At 41.5% G+C, this 27,751-nt stretch overlaps 1 protein-coding gene across 1 annotated transcript in view; it reads right to left on the reverse strand.

Annotated features, from left to right (window-relative positions):
* Positions 1-27,751, reverse strand: part of top2b (DNA topoisomerase II beta) — an 83,233-nt gene that overhangs the window by 784 nt on the left and 54,698 nt on the right. Inside the window, exons 23-35 of the mRNA XM_086013910.1 lie at positions 26,223-26,423; positions 25,935-26,130; positions 25,778-25,869; positions 24,748-24,903; positions 20,665-20,748; positions 19,161-19,355; positions 17,365-17,491; positions 17,031-17,189; positions 14,218-14,425; positions 13,944-14,023; positions 7,416-7,511; positions 5,475-5,606; positions 5,080-5,168 (exon numbers count right to left, since the gene is read on the reverse strand). Of these exons, the coding sequence (XP_085870036.1) occupies positions 5,080-5,168; positions 5,475-5,606; positions 7,416-7,511; positions 13,944-14,023; positions 14,218-14,425; positions 17,031-17,189; positions 17,365-17,491; positions 19,161-19,355; positions 20,665-20,748; positions 24,748-24,903; positions 25,778-25,869; positions 25,935-26,130; positions 26,223-26,423 (1,815 nt within the window). The remainder of the gene's footprint in view (positions 1-5,079; positions 5,169-5,474; positions 5,607-7,415; positions 7,512-13,943; positions 14,024-14,217; positions 14,426-17,030; positions 17,190-17,364; positions 17,492-19,160; positions 19,356-20,664; positions 20,749-24,747; positions 24,904-25,777; positions 25,870-25,934; positions 26,131-26,222; positions 26,424-27,751) is intronic.

Consider the following 27,751-nt stretch of genomic DNA (forward strand, 5'->3'; position numbering starts at 1 on the left):
CAGTAGGCGGGGCACACAGAGACAAACATCCGCACTCACAATCACACCTAGGGGCAATTTAGAGTATCCAATCAACTTACCATGCATGTTTTTGGAATGATTAATTAAAATAATTAAAAAACTTAAATTAAAAAACACAAAAAATGTGTGATGGGGTGATAATAAAAATTCTACAGAATACTCGCGGCTCTGCACCCACTTATTCGCAGATTTTTAAGAATTTAAAAAATATATATTTCCAGGTATATATATTTTCTGTTTGTGTGTGTGTGACCATGATTACCATCTACCAAAGTGATGGAAAGGCCAAATATGGAGAAAGAAAGTATCTGCTTTCGATCCAAAACACATAAACTGATCTGTGAAGCACGGTGGAGGTAATGTCACGGCTTGAGCTTGAATGCATGCCTGTGGAACGGGCTCACTCGTCTTGATTGACGATATAACTCATGATGGTTATTGGTAGCAGCAGAATGAATTCTGAAGTCTACAAAACCATTTTGGCTGGCCATTTACAGAAAAATATACCCAAACTGATCGTGAGAAGTCTCATAATGCAACAAGACAATGACCCGAAACATAACAAATGACTTCATCAGGGGGAAAAGGTGAAAGGTCCTAGACTGGGCAAGTCAATGAATGGGCCTTACTCAACTTTATTTATACTAGGGATAGACCGATATGCTTTTTTCAGGGCCGATACCGATTATTAGTAGTCAAGTAGGCCGATAACCAATATTTGAAGCCGATATTTAAAGGTAGAGAAAAGGGGTAAAAGGGTGTCAAATTTATGAAAAATAAAAAGTCCAACACTTGACTTAGTTTAAATGCCTAAAGTCCATGTTTATTAAACAACTTTTGTGATGTACAAGATGTTAAACCTTTTCTAGATCTTAAAAAAATAGACAACTTTGTTTTAAGTCTCATTAAAAAGTGCAGGGAGCTCCCGGGCTCAGCTGCATGTCTTATCAATCAATCAATCAATCAATCACATTTTATTTATATAGCACTTTTCATACATAAAAATGCAACTCAAAGTGCTTTAAAACATTCAAAGCAAAACATAGAATTATTTTCAATCAAAAGAAAAGATAAATTATTTAAAAGTTGTTGAAAGCCAAACTAAAAAGGTGTGTCTTGAGCTTCCTCTTAAAAATATCAACAGTCTCTGCAGACCTGATGTCCTCTGGCAGGCTATAGGACCAAAATGGCTGAATGCTGCCTCGCCATGCGTTTTGGTCCTCACCCTTGGAATAGATAAAAGGCCGGCGCCAGAGGACCTCAGGATCCGCGAGGGCTGGTATGATAAAAGCAAATCAGATAAATAAGATGGCCCAAGACCATTAACACATTTATAAACTAATAAAAGTACTTTAAAATCGATCCTGAAACACACAGGGAGCCAATGCAGCAATTTCAAAACTGGCGTAATGTGCTCCCGCCCTCTGGTTCTCGTCAGCACCCGAGCGGCTGAATTCTGCAGTAGTTGCAGTGGTGAAATGCTCTTTTTCGGGAGGCCAGAGAGCAGGGCATTACAGTAATCTAAACGACAGGAAATAAAGGCATGCATAAGCACTTCCGTGTTAGCCTGAGAGAGAAACGGGCGGACTCTGGCGATATTCTTAAGGTGATAAAAACCAATCTTGGTTACATTTTTAATATGAGGAATAAAACTGAGCTCAGAGTCAAAAATGACGCCAAGGTTCTTCACACAGTGTGAGGGATTAAAAATGTGTAGTTTTGGTAAAAGCTTCTCTCTCTGACCTTCGGGACCGATAACTAAAACCTCAGTCTTGTCCTGATTGAGCTGTAGGAAATTATCTGCCATCCATGACTTGATATCTAAAATGCAATTTAAAAGGGTATCAATGGGTCCTGTGTCATCAGGAGACACGGCAATATACAGCTGCGTGTCATCAGCATAGCTGTGAAAGCTGATGCCGTGTCCCCTGATGACATCCCCGAGGGGAAGCATATAAAGATTAAAAAGTAGGGGGCCTAAAATCGAACCTTGAGGAACCCCACATTTAATTTCATGAGTTTTAGAGGAACAAGTATCCATACTTACAAAGAAATATCGGTCTGTGAGATAGGAATAAAAGCAGTCAAAAACAGTACCAGAGATGCCCACTCTTTTATCACCATTTCCAGATATTATCAGCAACTCCTCTCAGGAGCCATGTCATTCACAAAGCAAATCAACTGTTGTGACATTGGGGGAGTGGTTAGCTTGAGCCGCAAGGCAGTTTACTGTGGTGAGCAGAACTGCCCCTTGTGTTTATATGACATACAAGACAGAGTAGACTGACTTACTAAAATCTCGGCAAAGTCCATTGCATTACTTTGAACTACTAACTCGCCGACTCCCGTCGTGCATGTGCCTAGCTCGTCCGGGGGGGGGGGGGGGGGGGGGGGGGGGGGGGGGGGGAAGGAAAGAGAGAGAGAGAGAGAGAGAGAGAGAGAGAAGGGGTCAAGCAGGGGGCAAGCAGGCAGCTTTACGCTGATTGGCTGTTACGCACTGCACAAGGAACCAATCAGATGGTGCTTTGGTCGGGCCAATCTGCCTTATGCAGGCAGGGCCAGTCGTGCAGCAATAACGAATAAAGGAGTTTTTAATTTATCGGCCTTAAAATGGAAAAAAAAGGGCAGAGGCCGATAATCGCCAAAATGCCAAATATCGGCCCCGAATTTATACATCACTTTAATATCTACTTGCTGCTCATACTTATGCAGATGACACGCAACTTTACATTTCAGCATCAACACATGACTATAGTCCCTTACCTTCATTGAGTAAGCGTATTCTAGGGATGGACCGATTATCGACCGGGCCGATTATCGGCACCGATATTTGGCTTTCTGACGAATATCGGCATTTGCCTTTTTTAAAACTCTGCTGGACGATAATAAATCAATTTAAAACTGTGGAAATCAAAACAAAGATATGTGAAAGTTTAACATTTCTGTCATTTTGAAATATTCAGTTACTGTAGAAAACTTCATGGAGCTATTGTTTCAGTTTTCCTTGATCCTTTTTAAGACATGCTGACAATCCTGGGTTCTCCCTGAACTTTTGGTTAGAATTTTATAACATTGATGTATACTGTCAAAAATTCCTTGTAATAATGATTGAAAAAGAAAAATCACCATTATGCAAACCTGAAACATTGTTCAATAAACATGCTTAAAGACGTTACAAAAAAAGTTAAGAGTAAATTTTCCTTTAGATTTTGATGCCAATATTTTCATTTTCACTGAAAATGAAAATCGGCTTGAAATATCGGTTATCGGCCTCCTTGACTACTAATAATCGGTATCGGCCCTGAAAAAAGCATATCGGTCTATCTCTAGTGTATTCATCAAATTAATGAGTGGAATGAACCAGGATTTTTTCCATCTCAATCCAGAAAAGACAGAAGTGATTGTTTTTGGCCCCAAAAATGAAAGGTCCAAGATCAGCGCTCACCTTCACTCTGTAATTTGAAAGCTACAAATCAAGCCAGAAATCTTGGTGTAATTACTGACTAATGAGACCTGAATTTTAACAACCACTTAAAAGCCATTACCCAATCAGCATATTACCACCTGAAAAACACAGCTCGAATTAAGGACTTTCTGTCTAACCAGACACAGAAAAACGTGTTCATGCTTTTAGTTTCAGTTAGGCTAGAAAGATTACTGTAATGGTGTCTTTACATGTCTTAATAAAAAAGCAATCAGGCAGCTGCAGCTGATCCAAAGTGCTGCCGCCAGAGTCCTGACAAACACCAGGAAACTGGACCACATCACACCTGTCCTCAAATCACTACACTGGCTTCCAGTGAGTCAAATAATAGATTTTAAAATATTGCAGCTGGTCTATAAATTTCTCAATAATGTTGGACCAAAATGCATGCAAGATGTACTAGTACCCTACGAAGAAGCGTCCAGAGCCCTCAGGTCATCTGGGACAAGCCTCTTGTGGGTTCCTAGAACCATAACCAAACACAGTGAAGCAGCATTTAGTTGCTCTGCTCCTCACCTGTGGAAAAAGCTCCCAGAATACCTGAAGTCTGTTCAAACTGTTAGTTCATTCAAATCAGCGCTGAAAACATTTTTCTTTACTGCAGCCTCCAGGCAGATACTTGGTTTGAATCATTTTCATCTAATTATTTTAGATGATTTTATTGTGATTTCTAGAATGTTTTTGACATTTTGTTTCTCTTCCTGTAATGCTTTTAATGTTTGATGTAAAGCACAATTATCTTGTACATGAAATGTACAAAACAAATAAATTTGCTTTGCCTTGCCTTTGGTGGAGACCTGGGGCGGTCTAGTGCCGCCCAGGACTGATCTGGTATTATGCAACATAAAGGATTATTATTATTCATTTTTCTTAAATCAGGGGTGTTGACAGGGAACTATGTATATTTCAGGGCAATTTTATTTTGAAATGCAGCATCAGATTTGGATGGGAACTCTTCTACGATGACCTGTTGTCCTCCAGGATTGGTCTGGTGTTTCGATACAAATTGGATTATTTTGAATATATTATTTTAAATAAGGTTTACTTGCAGTCATAGACAATGCAGTAAAGTGTCTTGATAATTGTGGTGTTGTCCTAAAAGATCTATAATTAATAAAGTCATCTTTAGCACTAAGTGTTGTCTGTGGCGCCTTGGACATAATAATCAGTCGACGAAGCATCACTTTGCCTTGCTGCTCTTGTTCCATTCCGCGGTCCCGCTGCCGCCGGTATGAATCGAGTGGCGATCAAGCTAGTTGAAGCTAAGAACATGAGGCTAACCCTGACTCATGCCCATTTATGAGCCAGTCATGTTTTTTTCTTTTCTTCCTTGCTTCATTACAACATCCTGTTTATGCCAGTAATATTTCGGTGATAAAAGTCTTTTGATTTCGAAGTGTGCAGCAGAACTGTTTCCGCAACAACCCCCCCCTCCCGAGCCCGCACCGCCCCGAAAAAAAAAAAGATTTAGTGTAGGAGCAGTCTGGAGCCCTGGAAACGATCCATTTCTCCTCTTTCGGGACTAATAAAGGTGATCTAATGTAATCTTTTTATCAACGATAACAGATACTCACCCTGCCTACGGGTTTTGCCATTTTCTTCACTGGATTGTAATCGTCGTCCTCAGAGCCAGATGCCATTCTCTTTCTTCCTCGGCCTTTACCTGCACAGAATTGAACAAATCAAGTAACCATGATGCCGCTGGGATTGCGATTCATTATTGTACAGGGAGCCCTTGGTTTGCGACAGTTTCAATCGATTGCGCTTTGTAGTTGCGAGTACTTACAATGAATTCATTTGCAACCTCCCCAGTGCTCCAGACTTTTTTTTGTTTATGAGTACTTGGTCAAATATTGACTCAACTACAGCATATAGGTAGGTTACTGACAGAAACCGACAGTGGTGTCGTAGGAACTGAACAGTCTTAACTGAGGACCCCCTGTACAGTATTAGCAATCAGTGACCTTACCTGTACTTTTAAGAGTTATTTTCTTGGACCCAGTGTCGGAGTCAGAGTCCCAGAGTGATTTATCGGGTTTCTTTGTTTTGGATGCGGGTGTCTTCCTAGGTTTTGGAACTGCAGCAGATGGCTTCTTAGACCCTAGACGTACAGTAGATAAAAACCCCGTGAATTTTGCTGTAATGTGATTTTGCTGGCAGTGTTCAAAGGCTTGGTTGAAGTTGGTTATTATTTTAAAAAAACTAAAAATACGTTGCAAGGTGCTAGTGAGAAGGTGGAGGAAACATAAAAGGACAGTAAATGACCAAATATTCCGCAACCAACTAAACGTTTACGACATCACAGTGAAAACCTCAAGAATAGCACATTTTTACATGATGATCACTGACAATAATATATAACCTTAAAGTCTTTTCAACCCTGATTTGACCAGTTTCCCCTTAATTCCAGCGAACTCTTTCTGTGAGGATTATGCAGGCCACTATCATGCCATACTTTATCCAGTCAGAACACACACAGCTGAATGTTTGTCTTTACCTAAGGAAATAGTGGCCTGCCTTTTGCTGGTTAATGCTTGATGAGATCCTTGACAATAGGGGAATGTGGACCTGTCTGTTTCTGCACCGGGCAGAGGCGGGCGACGTGGCTGATGTTGTGTGAGAGGGCGGTGAGACCTGGCAGGCGGCACCCTCCCTTTAAGATTTGCGCCGATTGCGAGGGGACATTGCCAGCCACTGCCCAGTGCCAGCAACGAGAAGCTCACGCCCACGCTCAACCAAAGCATGCTAGGAAGTGCGAGGCTCCACCTTTGCTACAATATACTTCATAAACTCTATTTGTTTGGCATAGCAGTGTGCTAACCTTGCTCATTTTCATAGCATGTGTGAAATTCTGCATGAGTGGGTGACCTCATTAGGCTGGTGCGTGTACACGTCCAAGTGCGCCATGGAAAATCAACAAGTCTGCTACTGCTGACGTGCTTCGGAACCATTTGATCTCACGTGAATCGATGCTCAGTAGTAACGACCCACTTCGGCCCATAACCCCAAAAGTACCATCTCCTGTAGCCATCTCTGCTTAGCAGCACATTATTTTTCCCTCTAGAAACAATAGTGACATTTTAGACAAATCTCTCCCCATAGATCTTAGTCTGAGACGGAGTGACATCAGAACCACAGTAGCAATTTTGACAGCACACTTACCTGACTACCTGGGCCTCGTTCATTCAAAAGTAATCAGTAGGAAAGGCGACTGTGTCAGAGTCATTTTCGCCTATTGAAATGCCTTTAAAAAATAATCTGAGAGCTCTCGCCACCCTATATGCAGCACCTGTTTTGCGGTTTATGGCTTGGTGTGGTGGCATGCTAGATCCTGCTTGATACCCGCAATTACTATCATCTGATATGACCTGGCATTTTGATTGGCCGTGAGCATACAGTGCGTGCGGTTGCGTCGGGTTACAAAACCCTGCACACTGCGCCATGCCATTTACTCGCCTTTCAACATGTGAGATCACAGCCAAACAAGTTGCAGACAGTTGGCAACTCATGAAAACTAGTTTTCAGCATGACTGAGTTGCGTCATGTGTGCGGCTGGCTTAAAGCAGAAATCAACCCAAACATATTTTTCTCAAGAATATGCTCTCAGCAGGCCCACTAGTTGAAACACAGAATTCTGATTAATATTGCTTTTGTGCAATATGAGTTAAGCTGCAAAATCCACCCCTTTTTAGCCATCTCAGGGGGCGGCCATTTTGTCACTTCTGTTGACTGAAAATGACATCACAAATGCTCAGGGCTCAGGTAACGACCAATCACGGCTCAGCTTCAGAAAACAGGTCCGCGGTTGGTCGTTACTTTAAAAGTTTTTAAAAGACATTTCCTGCATATGTTATGCTTTGTTTTACCGTTCACACTGCAATAGAGTTCTCTTTACAAAGGAACACTTTACCTTTTTTTGCTTGTGATAGGCTGTCAAACGCAGAGCTGCTTGAAAAGGTGGAAAAAACTCTGTCGTCGTCGTCGTCACTGTCTGCTTTTGACCCCTCTAAAAGCATATAAAAACAAGCCAACATTAACCCACTGTTATGTCTGTATTCTATAACCTTAAGGTTAGTACTGAATAAGAGATATTGGTAAAACTCTTTAGTATTGGGGATTACTGGGCCATTAATTGAACATACTTGATTGAGGATTCATAATTGATTCATACGGTTGCAACAACATCAAAATTATGTAGGCCGTGGTATGGTATTTCCAGGTGTGTGAGGGAGCCAATCTGTTTTTCGGAGAAGACGCATATTGGACGTTTATCAGCGTTTTTTCCTCAAGAATTTGTGTTTAAAAAAATAAATAAATCAATAAAAAAGTACATTTCAATTGCTGTCAATTATATGTGGACTTTTGCTATTTTGTGGGTCAGTCAAGTCCCAGTGCCTATCCCCGGAAATAGCTGGAGTCCACTATATTGTTTAAAAATAAAATAAAATAAAAACCTTTAAGTTCTTCCCCTCTATATACAACTATAGCGAGCAGTCAACTCGAGAAATTAGCTGAATCCTAAAGCCTCTGGACTCGGGAGGGGTGTCAAACTCCGGTCCTCGGGGGCTGCCCTCCTGCATGACTTAGAGGTTTCCTCCTGCAACACACACACCTGATTCAAACGATCGGGATCACGGCCCTTGAGGACCGGAGTTCCACACCTATGCTCTGGAGCCTCCCGCAGAATGCTTGCAGCATAGTTTTCAAGTTGACTGCAGAGGACAGTGTTTCACTTCTCAGACTGCTGGCCACTCAATATGTAGTGTAGTGCTTCTCTACCTTTGAGTCTTGTTCCCTTCCTCTACCTTTGTCTTGTTCATATCACTTTCTCTGGAGAACAGACTTCTAAAATGCAACACAACTCTGCTTGGCACAATGGGCAAAATTCATTGGGAAGTTCCAGAGCAGGCGAAAAACACCACAGAATGTTTGCCGTTTTCAACACAGGTGTTCACTTCTGGCAGGGTCCTGCTGACAGTTTATGCAGCTAAAAAGAAGAAAAATGTGTGTCTTCTCAGCACGCTGCATAAGAAAGTGGAGCCTGAATATTTACGGCGAAATGTCAAATGTCATTACAAACTACAACCACTTGAAACGTGGTGTTGACATGCTTGATGAAAAGCTGCTTGCTTACATAGAGTGCGCGCAGGAACACGGAGATGGCCCATAGCTGTCTACTACAACATCCTAGACATTGCTGCAGAAAATGCACATGTAATGTACAAGAAATGTAGAGGATCAAAACAGTCTTGTTTTCGTCAACGATGACGAAAATATTTCGTTAACGCCCCTTTTTTTCATGATGATAACGAGACGATGACGAGCTAAACGGTGACGAAAACATGATGTGACGTACATGAATTTTCGGTGACGAGACTGGACGAAATTGTTAGCGTGTGGTCCGTCAGACGTTCAAAATGTATGACATCCCTTCCTATTGTAAGACATAATCTGTCTTTCAAAAAATTGCAACGCTGGTGCAACCTATCCTCGTTTGGGCACGCCCACCGCCGGGGCGCATGCAACACAAACAGGTCTGCGGTCATTGGTCTCGGCTCACGCACACTGACGCGCTTTCCTTTGATGGACCATGGCGAAAGTGACAGCAAATGGGCTTGGTGGTCGGAAACGAAGGAAAGATATGGACGTGCTTTCAACCCAGCAGAAAGAACAACACAATGCATTGTAGACAGCGGTAACGGTGAATGTGGCCACAAACTAAGTGGAAAGAATGACAAATCTCAAGTGACATCTGAGGACTCACCACGCTGATATTTTGTCCCAACTCATCCTGTTAACATATACTGTATACATTTACTTGCACTCTGTTATTCAACAATCGGCTTGTGATCAATTTCATTGTGCTTAAAGTTTTCCACGTAACGTGGCGCAGATGGGCTGAGTTAAGGCATACATTATTTTGATTGAGCTAAAGTTAAGGCTAACGTCAATTCAATTGCTTGTTGTGTGTAAAGTCAAATATTAAAAGTAGATTAAGGCAGTGGTCCTCAATCATTTTTCTACCACGGATCGTTTCGTCCGCATAGGGGGGTGTGTGTGTGTGTGTGTACAATAATAAACGCGAATCCACAGGTTTTTTTCTTTTCTCCAATATTGAATGACATTTTAGCTTTAGCAATGCGGTTAGCCACCAAAGTACTTACATTTTTTGATGAATCAGTTAAAAATTGTATGCCTGTATGTACGGAATGTATTTACGAAACCTTGTATGCCTATTTTGAACTAAAACGGACTAAAACCTTTTTGAATTTTTGTCGACTAAATTTACGAAAACTAGACAAACTTTTTTGGGCAGTTTCCGTCGACTAAAACTGGACTTACACTATCACTAATAAGAATGACTAAATGTGACGAAAACTAATAAGCATTTTCGTCCAAAAGACCAAATCTAAAATGCCTGCCAAAAGCAACACTGGATCAAAAGAGTCAAGGAGAAAGTGAACTGAGAAAGACACAATCAGGAAAATGCACAGGACAGAGAGAGAAAGGAGGCACTACGAAAAATGAGAAGGGAACAGGGCTGATCTAAGGAAAATAGATCATGGGAACCTGATATAAGCCATCCTTTCACACATCATTGAGATAACTCCAGAAAAATCACTTTGAATAAGCAAAATTCATTCTACAACAACCAGTCTTTCCATAATTCATACTGGAAGAAACATGCTGCATTTACTTTGTACATATGAATGTGTAAAATGATTGTCCTTGGTTGAACTGATTGGGAGGGTGCCAGGTGCCATTTGAATTATGAAGCAGAATCCACCCCTTTTTATCCATCTCAGTGGGCGGCCATTTTGTCACTTCCTGTCGACTGAAAATGACATCACAGTTGCTCAGGGCTCAGGTAACAACCAATCACGGCTCAGCTTTCACCAGTTTTCTGAAGCATGTTGCCCCATGTTGACTGCGTCATCCAACAACAAGGGGTCCAGCAGGGGTCCGGTGATGGTCCAGCACAAGGCGTTTGAATTACTTCATGAACACAGATGTCAGAGCAACAGGCCTGCAGTCAGTCATTCGGTCCTGATGTTTCAGGTTTCTTGGGGACTTGGATGATGGTGGACTGTTTGAAGCAGGATGGGACCTCAAACAGCTCCAGGGATGTGTTGAAGATCTGTGTGAAGACCGGAGCCAGATGGTCAACACAAACTTTGAGGCAGGAGGGAACACCCCATTTGGTCCTGCAGCCTTCTTGACCTTCTGCTGCTTGAAGAGCCATCTCATTTCGTGTCCGTGGATCGCCAAGGCAAGGGGGAGAGGAGGGTCTAGGGCGTGAATGAGGTATGTAGCTGATGGTGGGGGTTGGGTTTGTCGGGGTGACCTTTTAAAATCCACAGTAGAACATGTTTAGATAGTCAGCCAGTCCCTTATTGTTCACAGCTAGAGGGGATGGTCTCCTGTACTTTGTAGCTAATTTCAGGCCACGTCAGCCAGTCCCTTATTGTTCACAGCTAGAGGGGATGGTCTCCTGTACTTTGTAGCTGATTTCAGGCCACTCCACACAGGTGCGGAAACATTTTTTTCAGCCTTTCTGCAGAGATTCTCTTTGCGATGTTAATTTCCTTTGTTAGCTGGTTTCGGGCCCGTTCGTACAGTGCCCTTTCTCGGCTTCGAAAGACTGCCTCTTTCGCTTTTCTAAGTTGGCTGAGTTTGGCAGTGAACCATGGCTTGTTATTGCCGAACGAGTGGAACACACACGTCCTCACAGAAACTGATGTATGACGTTACAGTGTCGGTGTATTCGCTCAGGCTGCCAGTTGAAGTGTCAATGACGCCACAGTCAGTGCAGTCCAAACATTCCTGTAGTGCCATCTTTGTTTCATCATCCAATCTCGTCACAGTTTTTACAGACGGTTTTGCATATTTGAGTCTGTGCCTGTATGTTGGGATTAAGTGTATTAAACAGTGATCAGACAAGCCCAATGCTGCGTGGGCAACAGACACCACGGTATGAGTCTTTAAGTGTCGAGTAGCAATGGTCCAGAGTGTTGGCTTCCCTGGTGAAACAACCAATGTGTTGCTTGTATCTGGTTAGTTCATGGTTCAATTGCGATCTATTGAAATCACCCAGGATAATGTGATTCTGGGTGCTTAAGCTCGAGTTTGTTTACTTGGTCAGTCAGCGTATGTAGCTCTGAGGTCACATTAGCTTGTGGTAGGATGTAAATACCCGCAAGTAAATACCTGCTTGGGTCCGGGTGGCCGGGGGCCTCTACACTTTGTGTGGGGTCCACCCGGTTGATCCAGGCCGGTGGTCTCTGTGGTGGTGGCACCCCTGTGGCCCTGGGCTGTCATTCCCCTCAGCGTTGATGAGCTCCCCTTGGGTAGCCTTTCCTCATATGGTTTCTCTGTGCCTTGTCATGTCTTTCTAACACAGCTTATCAGGTTGTGTGCTTTGTGTGTGTGTGGGGGGGGGGTGGTGATCGCTGATGTACTGTTGGAAATATGTCTTCGGGTTTGTTGGGAGGGAGGGCGGCAACGGGTCTTGTTTTTATGTTGTGTTTTGGATGTAGGTCACAGATAGTGTAGTGGTACACACGCCTGAGTTGTGTGCGGACAGCGTGGGATCGATTCCCGCTCAGTGACGGTGTCTGTGTGTGCCCTGCGACTGGCTGGCGACCAGTTCGGGGTGTAGTCTGCCTTCGCCCATTGACGGCTGGGATAGGCTCCAGCACCTCCCCGCAACCCTGTATAGGATAAGCGGTTTGGAAGATGACACATGACACAGGTTTTGGATGTTTTACAGCACTTTGAGTTGCATTTTTATGTATGAAAAGTGCTATATAAATAAAACGTGATTGATTGATTGATTGATTGATTGATTGAGTGTGAAGGAGGAAAACTCATGTGGTGAGTAGAATGGCTTACAGTTTAGAAATAGCGACTCTTAAGTCCAGGCTGCAGTGTGTTGCGCTCCGTGACATCAGTGCACTAGTTCTCGTTGATATAGAAGCATATTCTTCCACCTTTTGACGTCCTGATAGTTACAAGATGTGGTCTGCCCGGTGCAGACAGAAGCCGGGTAGGTGTAGCGTGGTGTCCGGGATGCGTTCGCTGAGCCACGTTTCGGTGAAGCAGAGTGGGCAGAATGTGCAAAGGTTTTATTGGTCCTTGTGAGACGAAGTTCATCTACTTTGGTAGAGAACGCAGGCCAGCAAAATGGATTAAAGGGAGCGGTGGTCGAAATCTAACCTTCGGCGTTTGACTAGCACACCGGCTCGTTTAGTAGACTCCCTAATTCTCTGCAACTCTCACGTAGGCAAGCGGCTGTCTATAAGATACCCTTTTGTCCTCAAAAGAGTGCTCCTACTCTTTGAGGGGCAGGTAGACAGCTGAGTCTCGACCTAATAGTTAGCCTGTGTTGTGCCATGCACCTGCTCAGTGGTTGCTTGCGTTCCCCAATATGTCTACATGCACTCCTTAGTGCACTTGACTACACACACCCGATTGCTTTCCTGAGTATGGGGTGTCTGGTCTTTGGGGTGTACCAGCCTGTTTTAGCTGTGTTGTAAGATTCTGGTAATGCCCAGTTTTTGCTCCAGTATTGGTCAGAGTATGGGGGTTTTCTGTACACCCCAACATGGAGGTCTCAGTTGTCTCCAACAAATATACCACTTATTTATTCTGGGTTAAGCATGTCTTAGGGACTGTGATCATTCAGCAACCGTTGCTTCACTGTATCCACTGCATCCTGGGTTGGAATGCGTGTGAACAAGGACGTGATATTGAATGAAACAATAGTTTCACTTCAGTCCAATTTTAGGTCTCTGTTCAAATTAAAAAATTCCATAGTTTTTGACGTGGTATGGTGTCTTGCCACCACATTTTGGAATGGCTTTTGACAACAACATAATTATGTATTTCGTCACATACAAGCATTGTGAAAGATGTAACTCACTAGAATAGCACGACCGCCATGGGCTCATATTGTTCAGTGGCCTCTTACACAGTGATCGTCATCCATGTCATATATCCACGATCCAAGTTGTATTTTGTCACACTTATGAGAAATGCACACTTTTGCTAACTACCACAACACATACTATGTGAAATCGATACATATACATTTTATGTTTTCATGTATAGTTCAAATTGTCCGACTTGCAACCTGTGAGCGAGTGCCACGCTTACAGTATGGCCTCATAACCGTGTTGGGTGCAATCACAAACAGGGCTGATCTCAAATCTAAAAATGATGCATTGCTACCATTTGTTGGCAATCGTTCCTCATTTACTGCTCTTCCTAAGCTTTGAATTCACAGTACAGGAGCATCACAGCCTCCTCAACCCCTTCCCATAAAAGATTGGAAAACACATCATTGGCACTGAATGTTTGGATTCTATAAGACGTGACACTGAGTGAGTTTTGTAACGACATGTATGTGTATGATAAGAACACCAAAGTTCCCACTCACCGCTGTCGTTGCTCTTGTCTGAAGAATTGTGAGAAGAGAATATTGTGGCTGGCTCTGTCTTTTTAGCCACAGACCCAGGCCTATAAAAGAAAGTTTTGAAAGTAATCAACACTATTGTTAGCCTGTGATTTATGCAGTTTCTGACTGAAGACGTATAAGGTGTGATGAGGAAGAAGGGAAATAGGCAACAGGGTGTCACAGATGATCAGTGTCTTACAAGCACAGTCAACAGTTAAAATATAGGTTAGTAAATGGAACAAATGTCTAGTCTTACATGGTCTTCTGGTTGCGGGCAGAGTGTGAGTCTTCGTCGTAGTCTAAGTCATCTTCATCATGGTCACTGTCGTGCTCCTTCATTTCAGATGCATTCGCCTGGTCTTTAACCGCCATACCCATAGAAGTGGACTCAATGTCATTATCACTACCATTATCACCCTCGTCTTCCTCCTCTGAGAAATCAAATGTGTATTTTGGCTTGGATGCTGAAAGACAGAAGCAGAATATGGGTCAAACACAATTAGTTTTGCTGTGTTTTTTTTCCAAGTATTGTACATTGAATGGCGGCACGGTGGTCGACTGGTTAGCACGTCCGCCTCACAGTTCAGAGGTCGTGGGTTCGATCCCGGCTCCGGCCTCCCTGTGTGGAGTTTGCATGTTCTCCCCGTGCCTGCGTGGGTTTCCTCCGGGCACTCCGGTTTCCTCCCACATTCCAAAAACATGCATGGTAAGTTGATTGGATACTCTAAATTGCCCCTAGGTGTGATTGTGAGTGCGGATGTTTGTCTCTGTGTGCCCTGCGATTGGCTGGCAACCAGTTCAGGGTGTCCCCCGCCTACTGCCCAAAGACAGCTGGGATAGGCTCCAGCACGCCCCGCGACCCTTGTGAGGAGAAGCAGTACAGATAATGGATGGATGGATGTACATTGAATACCCTTGTTTGATTGGGTTTTGTTTTTTATTTGCCGGATGGTGGCAAAAATGGTGGGCAAAATTTCCCAGAAGCCTTCCGGAGGTCAGTTTCCAGGACCTTGCAGAACTCCTGCAATGGCAGCGTTTTTGCCTCGGCGACCACTGAAACTGCGTTCTCCTTGGCCAGCCGGTACGCATCAGCTGCTTCCGAAGTTCCACAGGCCAAAAAGACCCGATAGGACTGCTTTTTTATTAACGGCTTCCCTTACCGCTGGTGTCCAACAGCGGGTTTGGGGATTGCCGCCACGACAGGCATCGACCACGACCACCTTATGGCCACAACTCGGCTGCCTCAACAATAGAGGCGCGGAACGTGGTCCCGTGACTCAATATCTCCCGCCCGTCCCCCGGGAGGTGGGCGAAGCTTTGTTGGGGGTGGGAGTTGAAACTCTTTTTGACAGGGGATTCTGCCTGTCGGTCCCAGCAAACTCTCACAATACGCTTGGGTCTGCCAGGTCTGACCAGCATCCTCCCCCACCATCTGAGCCAACTCACCACCAGGTGACAGTAAGTTGACGGCACCGCGCCTCTTTTCACCCAAGTGTCCAAAACAGGTGGCCACAAATCCGATGACACGACTCAATAATCAAACTGCGGCCAAGGATGTGCACTTGGCACCAGGACATATCAATCAATCAATCAATCAATCACATTTTATTTATATAGCACTTTTCATACATAAAAATGCAACTCAAAGTGCTTTAAAACATTCAAAGCAAAACATAGAATTATCTTCAATCAAAAGAAAAGATAAATTATTTAAAAGTTGTTGAAAGCCAAACTAAAAAGGTGTGTCTTGAGCTTCCTCTTAAAAATATCAACAGTCTCTGCAGACCTGACGTCCTCTGGCAGGCTTTTCCAAAGGTGAGGATCAAAACAGCTGAATGCAGCCTCGCCATGCATTTTGGTCCTCACCCTTGGAATAAATAAAAGGCCGGCGCCAGAGGACCTCAGGATCCGCGAGGGCTGGTATGATAAAAGCAAATCAGATAAATAAGATGGCCCAAGACCATTAACACATTTATAAACTAATAAAAGTACTTTAAAATCGATCCTGAAACACACAGGGAGCCAATGCAGCAATTTTAAAACTGGCGTAATGTGCTCCCGCCCTCTGGTTCTCGTCAGCACCCGAGCGGCTGAATATGGACACATTTATGTTTGAACACGTTCAAATAAAACACTTGTGAACAAATAGCACACTTTGATGACACAATGCTATTTATTATACAAAGTATATATTGTATTTTCCGGACTATAAGTCACTCCGGAGAATAAGTCGCACCAGCCATAAAATGCATAATAAAGAAGGAAAAAACATATAAGTCGCACTGGAGTATAAGTCGCATTTTGAGGAAATTTATTTAATAAAATCCAATACCAAGAACAGACAATTTAAAATAAAAACACAACCCCCCCCCCCCCCCCCCCCGGAAGCCAAGTTGTCTCCGTCGCGTAACGCTAATAAATGTGTCCATAGAAGTCAAATTAATAAAATTGTGCGCTTAGTACACATCATTTTCACCAAGCTACGATGGTAACATTTAGCTAACATTCACACAGGTAGCATTACAAGAAAGTTAGGGTTAGATAACTTTAAACTCACCAAAAAGGTCGTAGATCGATTAAATAAGTCGTTTATTTATCGCCGACAATGTAGAATGTTTCCAAGTCTCCAAAAGTATTCATGTATTCGGTCGTAATTGTATCTCTGTTCGTCTCCGCTATCCGCTCCGTACGCGTATGACTGACGTAAGACCACAGGAAGAGGCACGACAAGTGTCTTAAAGGCACAGTACACTATTTTATATAGATGATTTGATAGACAGTCAAATTGTCTTTTTATCATACTATTTTAATTACTTATTTAACAAAATATTAGATTTTAACCGTTTAAAATATTCATGCATTCAATAGCTTTTAGGATTTGTCCGTATGTTTCTTTATGTGGGTTACAATAGCATGAGGAATGATATACAGGTAATAATGTGTTAATAATTTCACACATAAGTCGCTCCAGAGTATAAATCGCACCCCCGGCCAAACTATGAAAAAGAAACGTGACTTATAGTCCAGAAAATACGGACACCAGACTGCCATTTAAATGGTCAACCATACCTGAAGCCCTCTGAGACTTGGTCTCTCTGGGGATGACCGGCTGACTATTCTCTAGATCACTGTCTGAATTAGAATCATCTTCAGACCAGGGATTTCTTTTTTTCATCTTCTTTACAGGACTTCCTTTGGCTCCTGGTGTTTTTCTCAATCTGGGAACTCCTGCAGGAGCGAACAAAATGCAACTAAAATGTCATGTTGTTTCATTTGTGTTTTGTGTTGCACCCATTTCAAATGATAAACAAATCCATACTAACAAGATTAACAATTTATATTGAAGAACATATTTATGCCTATTTTGGATGCAACAACCAAAGTACCAAAGTAAAATTCTAACCTGGTTCTTTTTTGTCCTTCTTCACACGTGGAGTCTTTTGTTTGACTCCAGGACTTTCACTTGTTGTGGCATCTTGGCCTAACACATCATCATCAGTCTCCATCTTCAGAACGGGGTCAGAGTCAACCTAAACGAAAACATAGCCTTTAACGCCTCTAAGGGGCTTGTTTCTCACAAAGATTTTCACCTCATGTTACCCAATTACACGTTTGACTTTCCGGGTTCATTGAAACAATTAATATGCCCATGAGAGGAGAAAATGTTGGAAAGTAGAAACATACTTGGAAAAACCACATTGCCAAACACCTCATGGCACTGTAAATGGTCTACAAAGAAAATCTATTCTGTAGCAACTATCAAGTAAGAACAGTTTCACTGCAACCCATAGGACTACATATTTATCTATAGAAATGTCAACATACTGTATCTTTTCTTTTTTCTTTTTTTCTTTTTTTTAATGCTGTTTTTCAGGAATAGTCATGTCAGAATGTGTGCATGTATTTTTTAAATACATCTTCCAAAAGGGGGACTAAACCAAAATGCATTTAAAGAAATAATACATTGTATGTTCCAGCACTTCACTTGTTATATTATTGCTATTTTGTTATTGTAATGTAAAGTGCTTTGTTACACTGTAGTTAATAAAGTTGTATTGTATTGCATTGTACTCCCCTGCGGAATACAAAACTGGAGATAGTCCCCCAATTTTAAAAGGCATGACAATACAAACGTGGAGATTAAATATTTGGAGATTTGAAATATTTGCCCGTTCAGCTGGTGGAGCATTTGTGTCCTCAAACTTTGATCTTAAGACACAGAGAGCGGATAACGCTGTTTGTCCTGCCAAAGGCGTTTAATGGTATTGCTGTCAGCACTCCATGGGGGCCAGTTAGTTCTTCAGCACACAACTTAATGAACCAATAATTACAGTACGGAACTTTAATTTTACACTTTTGTGTGACATGGCAAAAGAGAGAGTTATGCTCAAACCACACTTTTTGCATGGATATTCATAATAAATCGAAGCTTTAGGTTTTAGTGTGAACTAAGAGGTCTAGGCTAACTCTTAAGTGAGTAACTAACTTTATCAAAAGGTTTTGTTTTTATTTCACCAGACTGTGCGTGTGTGTGTCTGTTATTTTTATTTGATATTTTTTCTTTATTTAACAGCGTGTCTGCTTGTGGGATACCTGCGTGTGATGTGAAAATTATGTTCTCGACGCCAATGGGCTGTCGCTGACGAGGGATGGACTGGGACAACGTCGGTCGACCGGAAATACAGACCGAAAGTTATAGAGGGATAGACGATGCCCAGCTATGCCTATTTTAATGAAAACTCTTAAACTGGCATGTGAGAAATCATGCACATTAAGAACAACAGCCTCACAAATGTGGACAATAAAAATATTTTATGTAAAATATAAAAATGTTATGGATTCTGAATAAGGATGTAACGACTAATCCAAAATCAATTTAAAATCGATTCATCCCAAAAATCTGAAAATCGAGTTGATTTAATTCATCTAGAAAATGTTGTCTTGAAACATTTTTTCACTCCAGATGCATAGTACATTTTGAATGTGTAGATCAAATTATGCGCTTGTGCCAAACATCATTGCGTATTGTATTTGTGGATGGCTGCAGAACCACACTAATGCAGAGACAAGCATGGTAGCAATTTAAAAAAAAAATCGAATTGAATCGAAAATCGGGAACTGAAAATCAAATTGGGGCTTCAGTGAATCATTGCATCAATAATTCTGAATAATGCAGATAACAATTAATAATGATGTTACCTTCTTCCTTTTGTTCAATTTCTTGTTTGCATCAGATTTCAGCAGCTGAGATGGAGGATCCACCCTGCGGCCAAATGGTGACGGCATCGTCTCCTCTAGATTCAGCTTCTTTGCTTTGGGTTTACCAACTTTACCTTTCACAAGTTTGATGACTTTCCCCAAACTTTGCTCTTCTCGCTCAAGTGCTTCAAAACTCTGATGAAAAACCAAACAAAAACCGAAATAATATATATTTTTTAACCACTTGACTTTTGAACAAGTAGTGACCACATCCAAACTCTCTGGAGAAACTCTCTCTTTGTTTAAAAATAAGACCACACGAGACATTTGCTTCCGTCATAAAGTGTGCAATATAGGAGAAAAGGTGTTTCACTTTCCATGTAATTTAAGTGACAGGTCTCACACAATCTGTTATATTCAGGGATATTATTGAATCGACCACTTTTGATGGTCAGAGGGAGAATACCAGAACTCAATGGTGCAACCAAGGATCTTTGTTTTTTAGCTTAGGGATAAAGTTCTTCTTAATCAACATGCAAGATTACAGCCTGGGTGTTAAAGAGGAAGTCAACTCAAACCTATTTTTTTCAAGAATATGTTGTATGTAGGCCCACTAGTTGAAATACAGCATTCTGATTAATATTGTGTTAGTGAGTTAATATGAGTTAAGCAGCAAAATCCACCCCTTTTTAGCCATCTCACGGGGTTGCCAATTTGTCACTTCTGTCGATTAAAAATGACATCACAGATGCTCAGGGCTCAGATAACGACCAACAGTTAATGACGATACCTGGTTAAAACCTAATCAGTTTTTACCGCTAAATGAGGCCTCACTTCCAAACTGTCAGTTCACAACTTGCACGCCCTCGTAAGGTGTAGCCCTTATTTCCGAATCTGACTCAAACTTAGCGGTGTGACTCCTTTCATTCTTTTTAAATTCCGCACAGGAGAAGCACACGGTCTACATGGCGGAAGCATAAACTGACTCGCTGGAGTCCATGGAGGAGATCAACACATGTAAAGTACATTTATGAGGACCTGCATCCATTTGTGTATGATCACCACCAATCATGTGTCCGCGTGTACCCTGCACTCAGCTGGTCTAAGGTCTACTTTCAGTCAAGAAATTGTCAGGGGCACTGGGGGCGTGTAAAAAAAAAAAAAAGGCTTCAGCCCGCTAGAAGACCCAGCATGGCGCTGCGGGGTCTGCCAAATTCCCCAACACGCTTAAGGCTGCTTGCACCTGCACAAAAACCAAAATCCGCCAGTTTTTACTAAAGTAGGTCCCTGTCTGCCAGCTAGCCTAGGTAAGTATCGGGAACCCACTGGAAGAGCAAGTAGCTGGGGAGAGGGAAGTATGAGCTTCCCTGCTAAAGGCGCTGCCCCCGCAACCTGACCCCAAAAAAGTAGAAGGAAATTCATGGTTGGATGGATGTCTTTTTTCAGCCTGCTGAGATTTCACTCAACAGTTAAATGATGAGTTGCAAACAGTAAAAACACTTACATCTAATTCTTCTATGAACACTGCCAAGTCCTCCTTCCACAGATCCTCTGGAGATTTTCCCTTGAGATTCTGAAGCTCTCCTGTCTACACAAGTGCAAGAAGAGAGAAATAATAAGCGATATACACATCAACTATTTTGGAAATTATATCAAACCCCACATCGGTTAAGAGGTGTGGAGCAATAATAAGACTTTTCAGTTCTTTTCCTATTGGCTTGTTCACTGCAAAAAAAAAAAAAAAGATTTAAAGAAAGTTCTCTAATAGCGGCTGGTCCACAGACCTGAGGCACCGGGCAAGTGCGTAGGGGCAGAGGAGCTACGAGAGGTATGCTGAGGCGAGGCCATTTAAAGATTTGAAAACAAATAATAGAATCTTAAAAAGAACTCAAAAATGTACAAGGAGGCAGTGAAGGGACGCACGCCAGAGTAGGAGTTATGTGCTCCCCCTTACGAGTACCAGTCGAGAGGTGAGCAGCAGCATTATGAACCAATTGGAGATGCTTGATGGAGGACTGGCTGACTCCAAAATAAAGTATATTACAGTAATCCAGCCGAGATGTGACGAAGGCATGAATTACTGTTTCAAAGTGCTGTTGAGAAAGGAGATGCATTACCTTAGCCAGCTGTCTAAAATGAAAATAGCTGGGTTTCACAACAGCACCCATTTGCTGGTCCAATTTAAAATCACTGTCAAGTTTAAGACAGTTTAAGTTGGCTTTAGATAAGGAGCCACGGGGGCCGAGTCATTTGATATTTTATGGATCCATTTCCATAATGGTCTTGTCAATTTGATAACACATTGTGCATTGGACTAATCCAATAAACCTACATGAAAAAAATATATATAATTAGACTACATGTAATTAGGTAAACATTATTCATACATTCGTATCGCGATTTTGTGCATCTAGACATTTTTTAGTACTACCAGTATTGCTAAGTGATTCTGACCCTGCCTTGTTTACATGCACTTCCCAACTTGTTTTATGCCTTGGTCCTTTGCCTGCCAGCTCTGCGTCCTGCACCTTGTCGACTTTGAGGCAGCCATTGAATTCTATTTCCCATCGCTGAAATGCTCACTTTGGACCGTTGCAACCTCCATTCACTTTGTTACAGTAAAATCATCATCCTTTCTGGCAATTTATCACAAATCTCCGCAATTGGGTGTTCCACGCGGCCAGAGTCATAACAGAAATGTGTATTGCCCCACTGAAAATGTTTATAAACAAGGACAAATAGTTTGCTGCTATGAACATTCATTTAAGAAATTAAAAACTGTTGATTATATAAAAAAGGAAACCAACTGGTCATTGATTATTAAATGAAATGTTTTAATTTTAGTATTCACAATTGCTCTATTACCAAGCAAAGATATATTTTATCCGAATACTCAATTATTTGATAGAATTTCCAGTAGGATACTTGAATATCAAAATATTTGATAGCTGCAGCCCTACATTCAACTCCACCATTATAATGTATTTTTACTGCTTAATTGCTTTGGTGCTTGCTTAAGGTCTTCATGATTAACCTTAAAAAAATACAACTCCAAAAATTAGAAAGTTGCTTTTCAAATTAAGTTACTGATCAGCAAAAATAGAAATAAGTTATTTTGAGTCTTGGGCTTTACTAATGTATACTTTTGCACAGTGTGTCGGATGGCGTGCTGGAGCAAACATAGTCTCTTTGAGGAATAGTGTTTGCAACCTGACTCCCTTCATCTTAAATTTCCACTGTTGCAACGCTAACGTAATTGCATCAAATCTGCTTAGCACTCGTGATGCAATATAATTTAATCTAATGTCATGTATAAAATGTTCAAGATAATTTTATTTGTTTGAAATGTAATTGTTTTATCTAAGTTGGCTTGTTCATATTTCAAGAGTCTTTATTGTCAATGCAGTTCTCAAAGGCACCAGAGAGTGGCGATGTTGCATTAATGTTGGAGTTGAACTGTGTACAGTATAGTAAAGGAAGTGACGAGTCAAGGCAGCGTTTTGAGAACGTGCTACACACCATCAGTTGCTAGTATCTCATCATTTTTCTGGCTAAATTTTATACCCGCATTATAAACGCAAATTCATGCATAGTGAAATTCATTTAATTGATTCCACTATGAAATCAAGCAATACATCAAAGCCATACAATTTTCTCGTAACCAAAAGGCTATAAAAACTTGAATACTGAATATTTGTAAACATTTTGATATTTTTTTGTAAACTTTTATTCCCCCTGGCATATTAGTGTTTTAGTATTTCATTTTATTTTAGTTTTGTGTGTTTTTATTTGATTGATATTCGAGAATGGTATTTTGTTTATTGCACTGTTCCAATTGATTGTAAGATTCCTTGTAGGATGTGCAAATGTTAATTTGTTAATTTGCATTGTAAATGTTAATTAAAAAAAAATCAGTTGCTAGTTGTCTCAGACACGGTAAAACGAGGTTTAAAGGTTCATTGAAGAAAAGTATAAACAAATCACAACTGTTCAAGGTAGCTTTAGTTAATCAGTGTAACATATTCCTTTGCTAGTATAGTGTCATGTTATGGGCTTTGTTCAGATACATTTTTCTTTTCATGGGGCTAAACATGCTCGTTGTATACCCTCTCAGAGTGTTATTAATGCTGCAGACCTCAGCTCGTCATTCTTTAGCACCCTCGGTCGGCGGAATAAGGTAACATCATAGCAAATACCTTACCAATGTTATATGTTTATTTGTTTAGTAAATGGATGTTTATTTTTGTTAGAATACAGTATTTTAGTAAATATTTTGATATTACTTATATGTAGAAACTTTCAATCTCCTTCAATATATATTTGTTGTGTGAATCTAGACAGGCTATATACTGAGACACTATACAATTGTTTGTCTAGTTTTCACGGTGCCCACAGGAGAAGGAGAGAGTGGAGAGAAATAAAAGAAACTGGAGCATCAATCGAGACTACGTCTTTTTGTTCAACCAAGGTGTCAGCTACAAACGCAGCATTCGAGCGTTCAACTCTCCAGGGCATGACTCATCATTTTACACTCAATTCAACTGTTACACTAATGCAGAAGTTGGGTTGACTGGTTATGCCTGGAGAGGTACACGGGGATGATGTCATCTTTTGTTTCCCCCAACTACTTTTTATCATTACAAAACTTTTGTCATAATGTGACTTTTTGTCACAATGGCAAGAGTCTCCGGTGCAAATCTCTCTTGTAGCACACCTCCGCTGACCGCGCGAGAAAAGAATGTTATTTCGAGCCTCCAATCGACTAATGTGAATCTACCTCTTGTAGGTCACGCTACTTTCCTGCGTCCTCTGGAAGAAAGTGGTTGATACAGCCATTTCCATCCTTTTAGCAAAGTCCACCACCATCTGTCCCTCTCAGTTCCTTTCCTGGATACCAACCTTGTCCATCAATTCATCCCCCATTTTCTTCACCAATATGTGCAGTAACTCTCTCACTCTGCCTGAAATTCTCTAACTACTTTGTCTAGCTCCTTCCAGAATTAATCCTCCTCTTCTAATTGACATTCGCCAACATCCTCGATTTCAAGTTTCAGCCCTCGCACTCTTACGCTTTAAGATTACACCTACTCCATTTCTCTTTCCATCTGCACTTTAGTATCATAATTAGAACCCTGCTCCCAAGCTTCTTTGCCTTACTGTCTTTCCAATGCACACTGTCTTGGACACACAATAAATCTAGCTTTCTCCAAATCATTGTCAAACAACTTCCTATCTTTTTCTGTCCTTGTCCCAACATTCAAAGTCCTTACTTTCAGTTTTAGGTTGTACACTTTTCCCTTCTCTTTCTGCCAATAGACCCGCTTTCCACCTGTCCTTCCTTTTCGACCCATGCCGTGACTGATCCAATTTCAAATTGTTTAGATGAACTCTCATACATGTTTGGAAAAGTTTAAAGCCAGATGCCCTTGCTGACACAGCTCTCTGCATTTATCCGGGCATGGGACAGGCCAAGAATTTGCACTGGCTTGTGCCACCCGTAAGGCTGCATTAATAAAATGAAGACTAACAATGAAGAAAAAATATTGAAGAACCGTGCAGACAAGAAAAAGAAATGTGCTTAAATTACCTTCTGGTCTCGTTGTTTCAGAAGTTCCTCCACCTTCTCTTTCGTCAAGCACCACAAAGACATGTTGAGGATGTAATTAAAATTTGGGCCTGACGACGTACCGGAGTGCAATGAGCTGTCACTCTCATTTCCGTCGTGATCATCTTCTTCTTGAGCCTGTGAGAGACAAAAAATAAATACCGGTAAATAAAAATCACAACACAAATCCAACACAGTTATTTTTTTTCAAATCGTAATCGAATTCAATCAATCCATCCATCCATCCATCTATATATCTGTCTGTCTGCACAGGAAATACAGCAGGAGTTTAAATGTACTCAATTGAAACAAGTATATCCAACGTGATCTATTCACATTGCCCTTGCAAGCATGATTTTGGTACAACATTGTTCATCATCAATCAAAATGTTTCAGAACAAAATTATAATTCTGTTTTTACTCCAACTTTTTATGAGATGAACTCAAAGGTCTAAAACTTCTTCCACATATACACCATCACCCTTTCTCTCAAATATTGTTCACAAAGCAGTCTAAATCTGTGATAGTAAGTACCTCTCCTTTGCCAAGATAATCTATCCCACCTCACAGTTGTGCCATATCAAGATGCTGATTAGACACCATGATTAGTGAACAGGTGTGCCTTAGACCGCCCACAAAAAAAGTATGTGGAATAAGTTTTCGACCTTTGAGTTCATCTCATTTAAAATGGGAGAAAAAACAAGCGTTGCATTTATATTTTTGTTGAGTGTATATGTCTGTGTGTGTGTGTGTGAATGAGAGAGAGAGAGAGAGAGAGAGAGAGAGAGAGAGAACATCAATATCATATATCGTTTGCATTATTTTTTTCCCTTTCCCAACGAGAATTGGTAAGAGAATCGGTGTCACAATCAGATATGATGTCAGTTAGTCTCACCACAATATATTTTTTCAGTTTACAGAGGCACTTGTAAAAGTATATATTTGGCCTCATAACTTACTAATATAACATGAATATTTGATTCAAGCGCAGCTTTCAAGTGGATAACAGTACCTTTTCTTGAGCCTTGCTCCAGGCAGCTACAGGATCAGACTCATAGCCTTTCTGGACCAACATGCGGATCAGCTCCCGCTTGGATTTGTTCTCTGTTAGAACACAAAATAGACAAGATATATCAGATTGAAGATTTTAATATTTTGAACTCTCTTACCAATTGAAATTTTTCCATCGATCTTCTCCAAAACAAAACGAGCTTGATTGGACAGTTTAGCTGCTTCAGCTCCAAGGCTACCAATCAACCAGTCTTTTCGAAGTTTGTAGTAGTGCAGGCGCAGCTCAAAAAACTCTCTTAGAATGTCTTGGACTGAATCATATCGCTTTAGACAACCCATGTGGTCAAACAAAACCTGCAAATAAACAGGAAAAAATATTCTTACTATACACCATCTTTAATTCACAGCCTAACTGATCTGCAGTCGATTTCTAATTGAATGTTTACCATGGAGTTGCAGGTGAGGCTGGACTGAAGCTTGAAGACTTTGTGGAGGCCAGCTGCCTCAGCCTGGGCTAGTTTTTCCTCAGACATGCGAACCACAAACTTCACGGTAGAATCTGTGTGGTACTCCTTATAATCGCTGATGAGTGATGGTGTTTTTTCGGTGCCCTGCAGCATTGGCTCCAGCACAGATTCCTTATAGGCCTGTACAAGACAATGGCAATTATGTTCAGCACTAGTTCTCATCCATCCATTTTATACACAGTACCTCTTATCTTGTTGAGATTTGCGAGGGGCGATTGGGTGGTGATGCCGACTGCTACAGTATGTAAACCACAACACTACCAATGGGCCTGTACAAGTTCCTAAATATAATACACAAAGGCTCATGCTTTGAATAGCACAGATTAGCATTACACTGAAAAAAGTACAGGTATACAACGGCTGTAATTTGTTTTTTGCTTTTTATTAACATTAAAATTGTTTAAAAATATTAGTTTGTTCCTTTCAAGTTAACTTTCTAATTTATATTTATGGTTAAATGTATTTTCTTGGCGGCACGGAGGTCGACTGGTAGAGCACGTCCGCCTCACAGTTCATAGGTGGTGGGTTCGATCCCGGTGTGGAGTTTGCATGTTCTCCCCGTGCCTGCGTGGGTTTTCTCCGGGTACTCCGGTTTCCTCCCACATTCCAAAAACATGCATGGTAAGTTGATTGGACTCTCTAAATTGCCCCTAGGTGTGACTGTGAGTACGGATGTTTGTATCTGTGTGCCCTGCGATTGGCTGGCAACCAATTCAGGGTGTTCCCCGCCTACTGCCCGAAGACAGCTGGGATAGGCTCGAGCACGCCCCGCGACCCTTGTGAGGATAAGCGGTATCGGCAATGGATGGATGGAAATGTCTGCATTTGGTGCCTCATTGCATTACATTACATCAATGTCAAGAAAATACATCCATCCATTATCGATACCGCTTATCCTCACAAGGGTCGCGGGGCGTGCTCGAGCCTATCCCAGCTGTCTTCGGGCAGTAGGCGGGGAACACCCTGAATTGGTTGCCAGCCAATCGCAGGGCACACAGATACAAACATCCGCAAAACTTTGCAAACACATCAGAGCTGGCATTAGCATCAATGTATATTTCATTACGATAAATTATCTTTTAAAAAATGGCTCAACAACACCCTCTACAAATTTATAGTGAAGGAGCCCTGGTTGTATGTGTCCCCAAGATTGATGAAACTTTGGAGAAATGTGTAACAGCATCAGACCTACAAAAAAGTCTCCTGGAGCCATATGCTAAACCGAACAGGAAGTCCACTACTTTGAAATTTCTTTTACGTTTGGCCCCGTTTCTGGCCTTTATAGAGGTTACATTTTAAAGAACTCCTCCTAGAGATTTTGACCGATTGTCTTGAAACTGTGGGCGTTTCATCTTAAGATGTTCAAGATGACAAGGAAAGGCAAAAAGTCTTTATTTTGCCTAACGCCTTTGCCGTGGCGATGCGCTGTTTGCCATTACGCTGATTTT

This window comes from Filicampus tigris, chromosome 18 (genome assembly GCF_054856515.1).
Source record: "Filicampus tigris isolate MCC_2025a chromosome 18, RoL_Ftig_1.0, whole genome shotgun sequence".
Lineage (NCBI taxonomy): Eukaryota > Metazoa > Chordata > Actinopteri > Syngnathiformes > Syngnathidae > Filicampus > Filicampus tigris.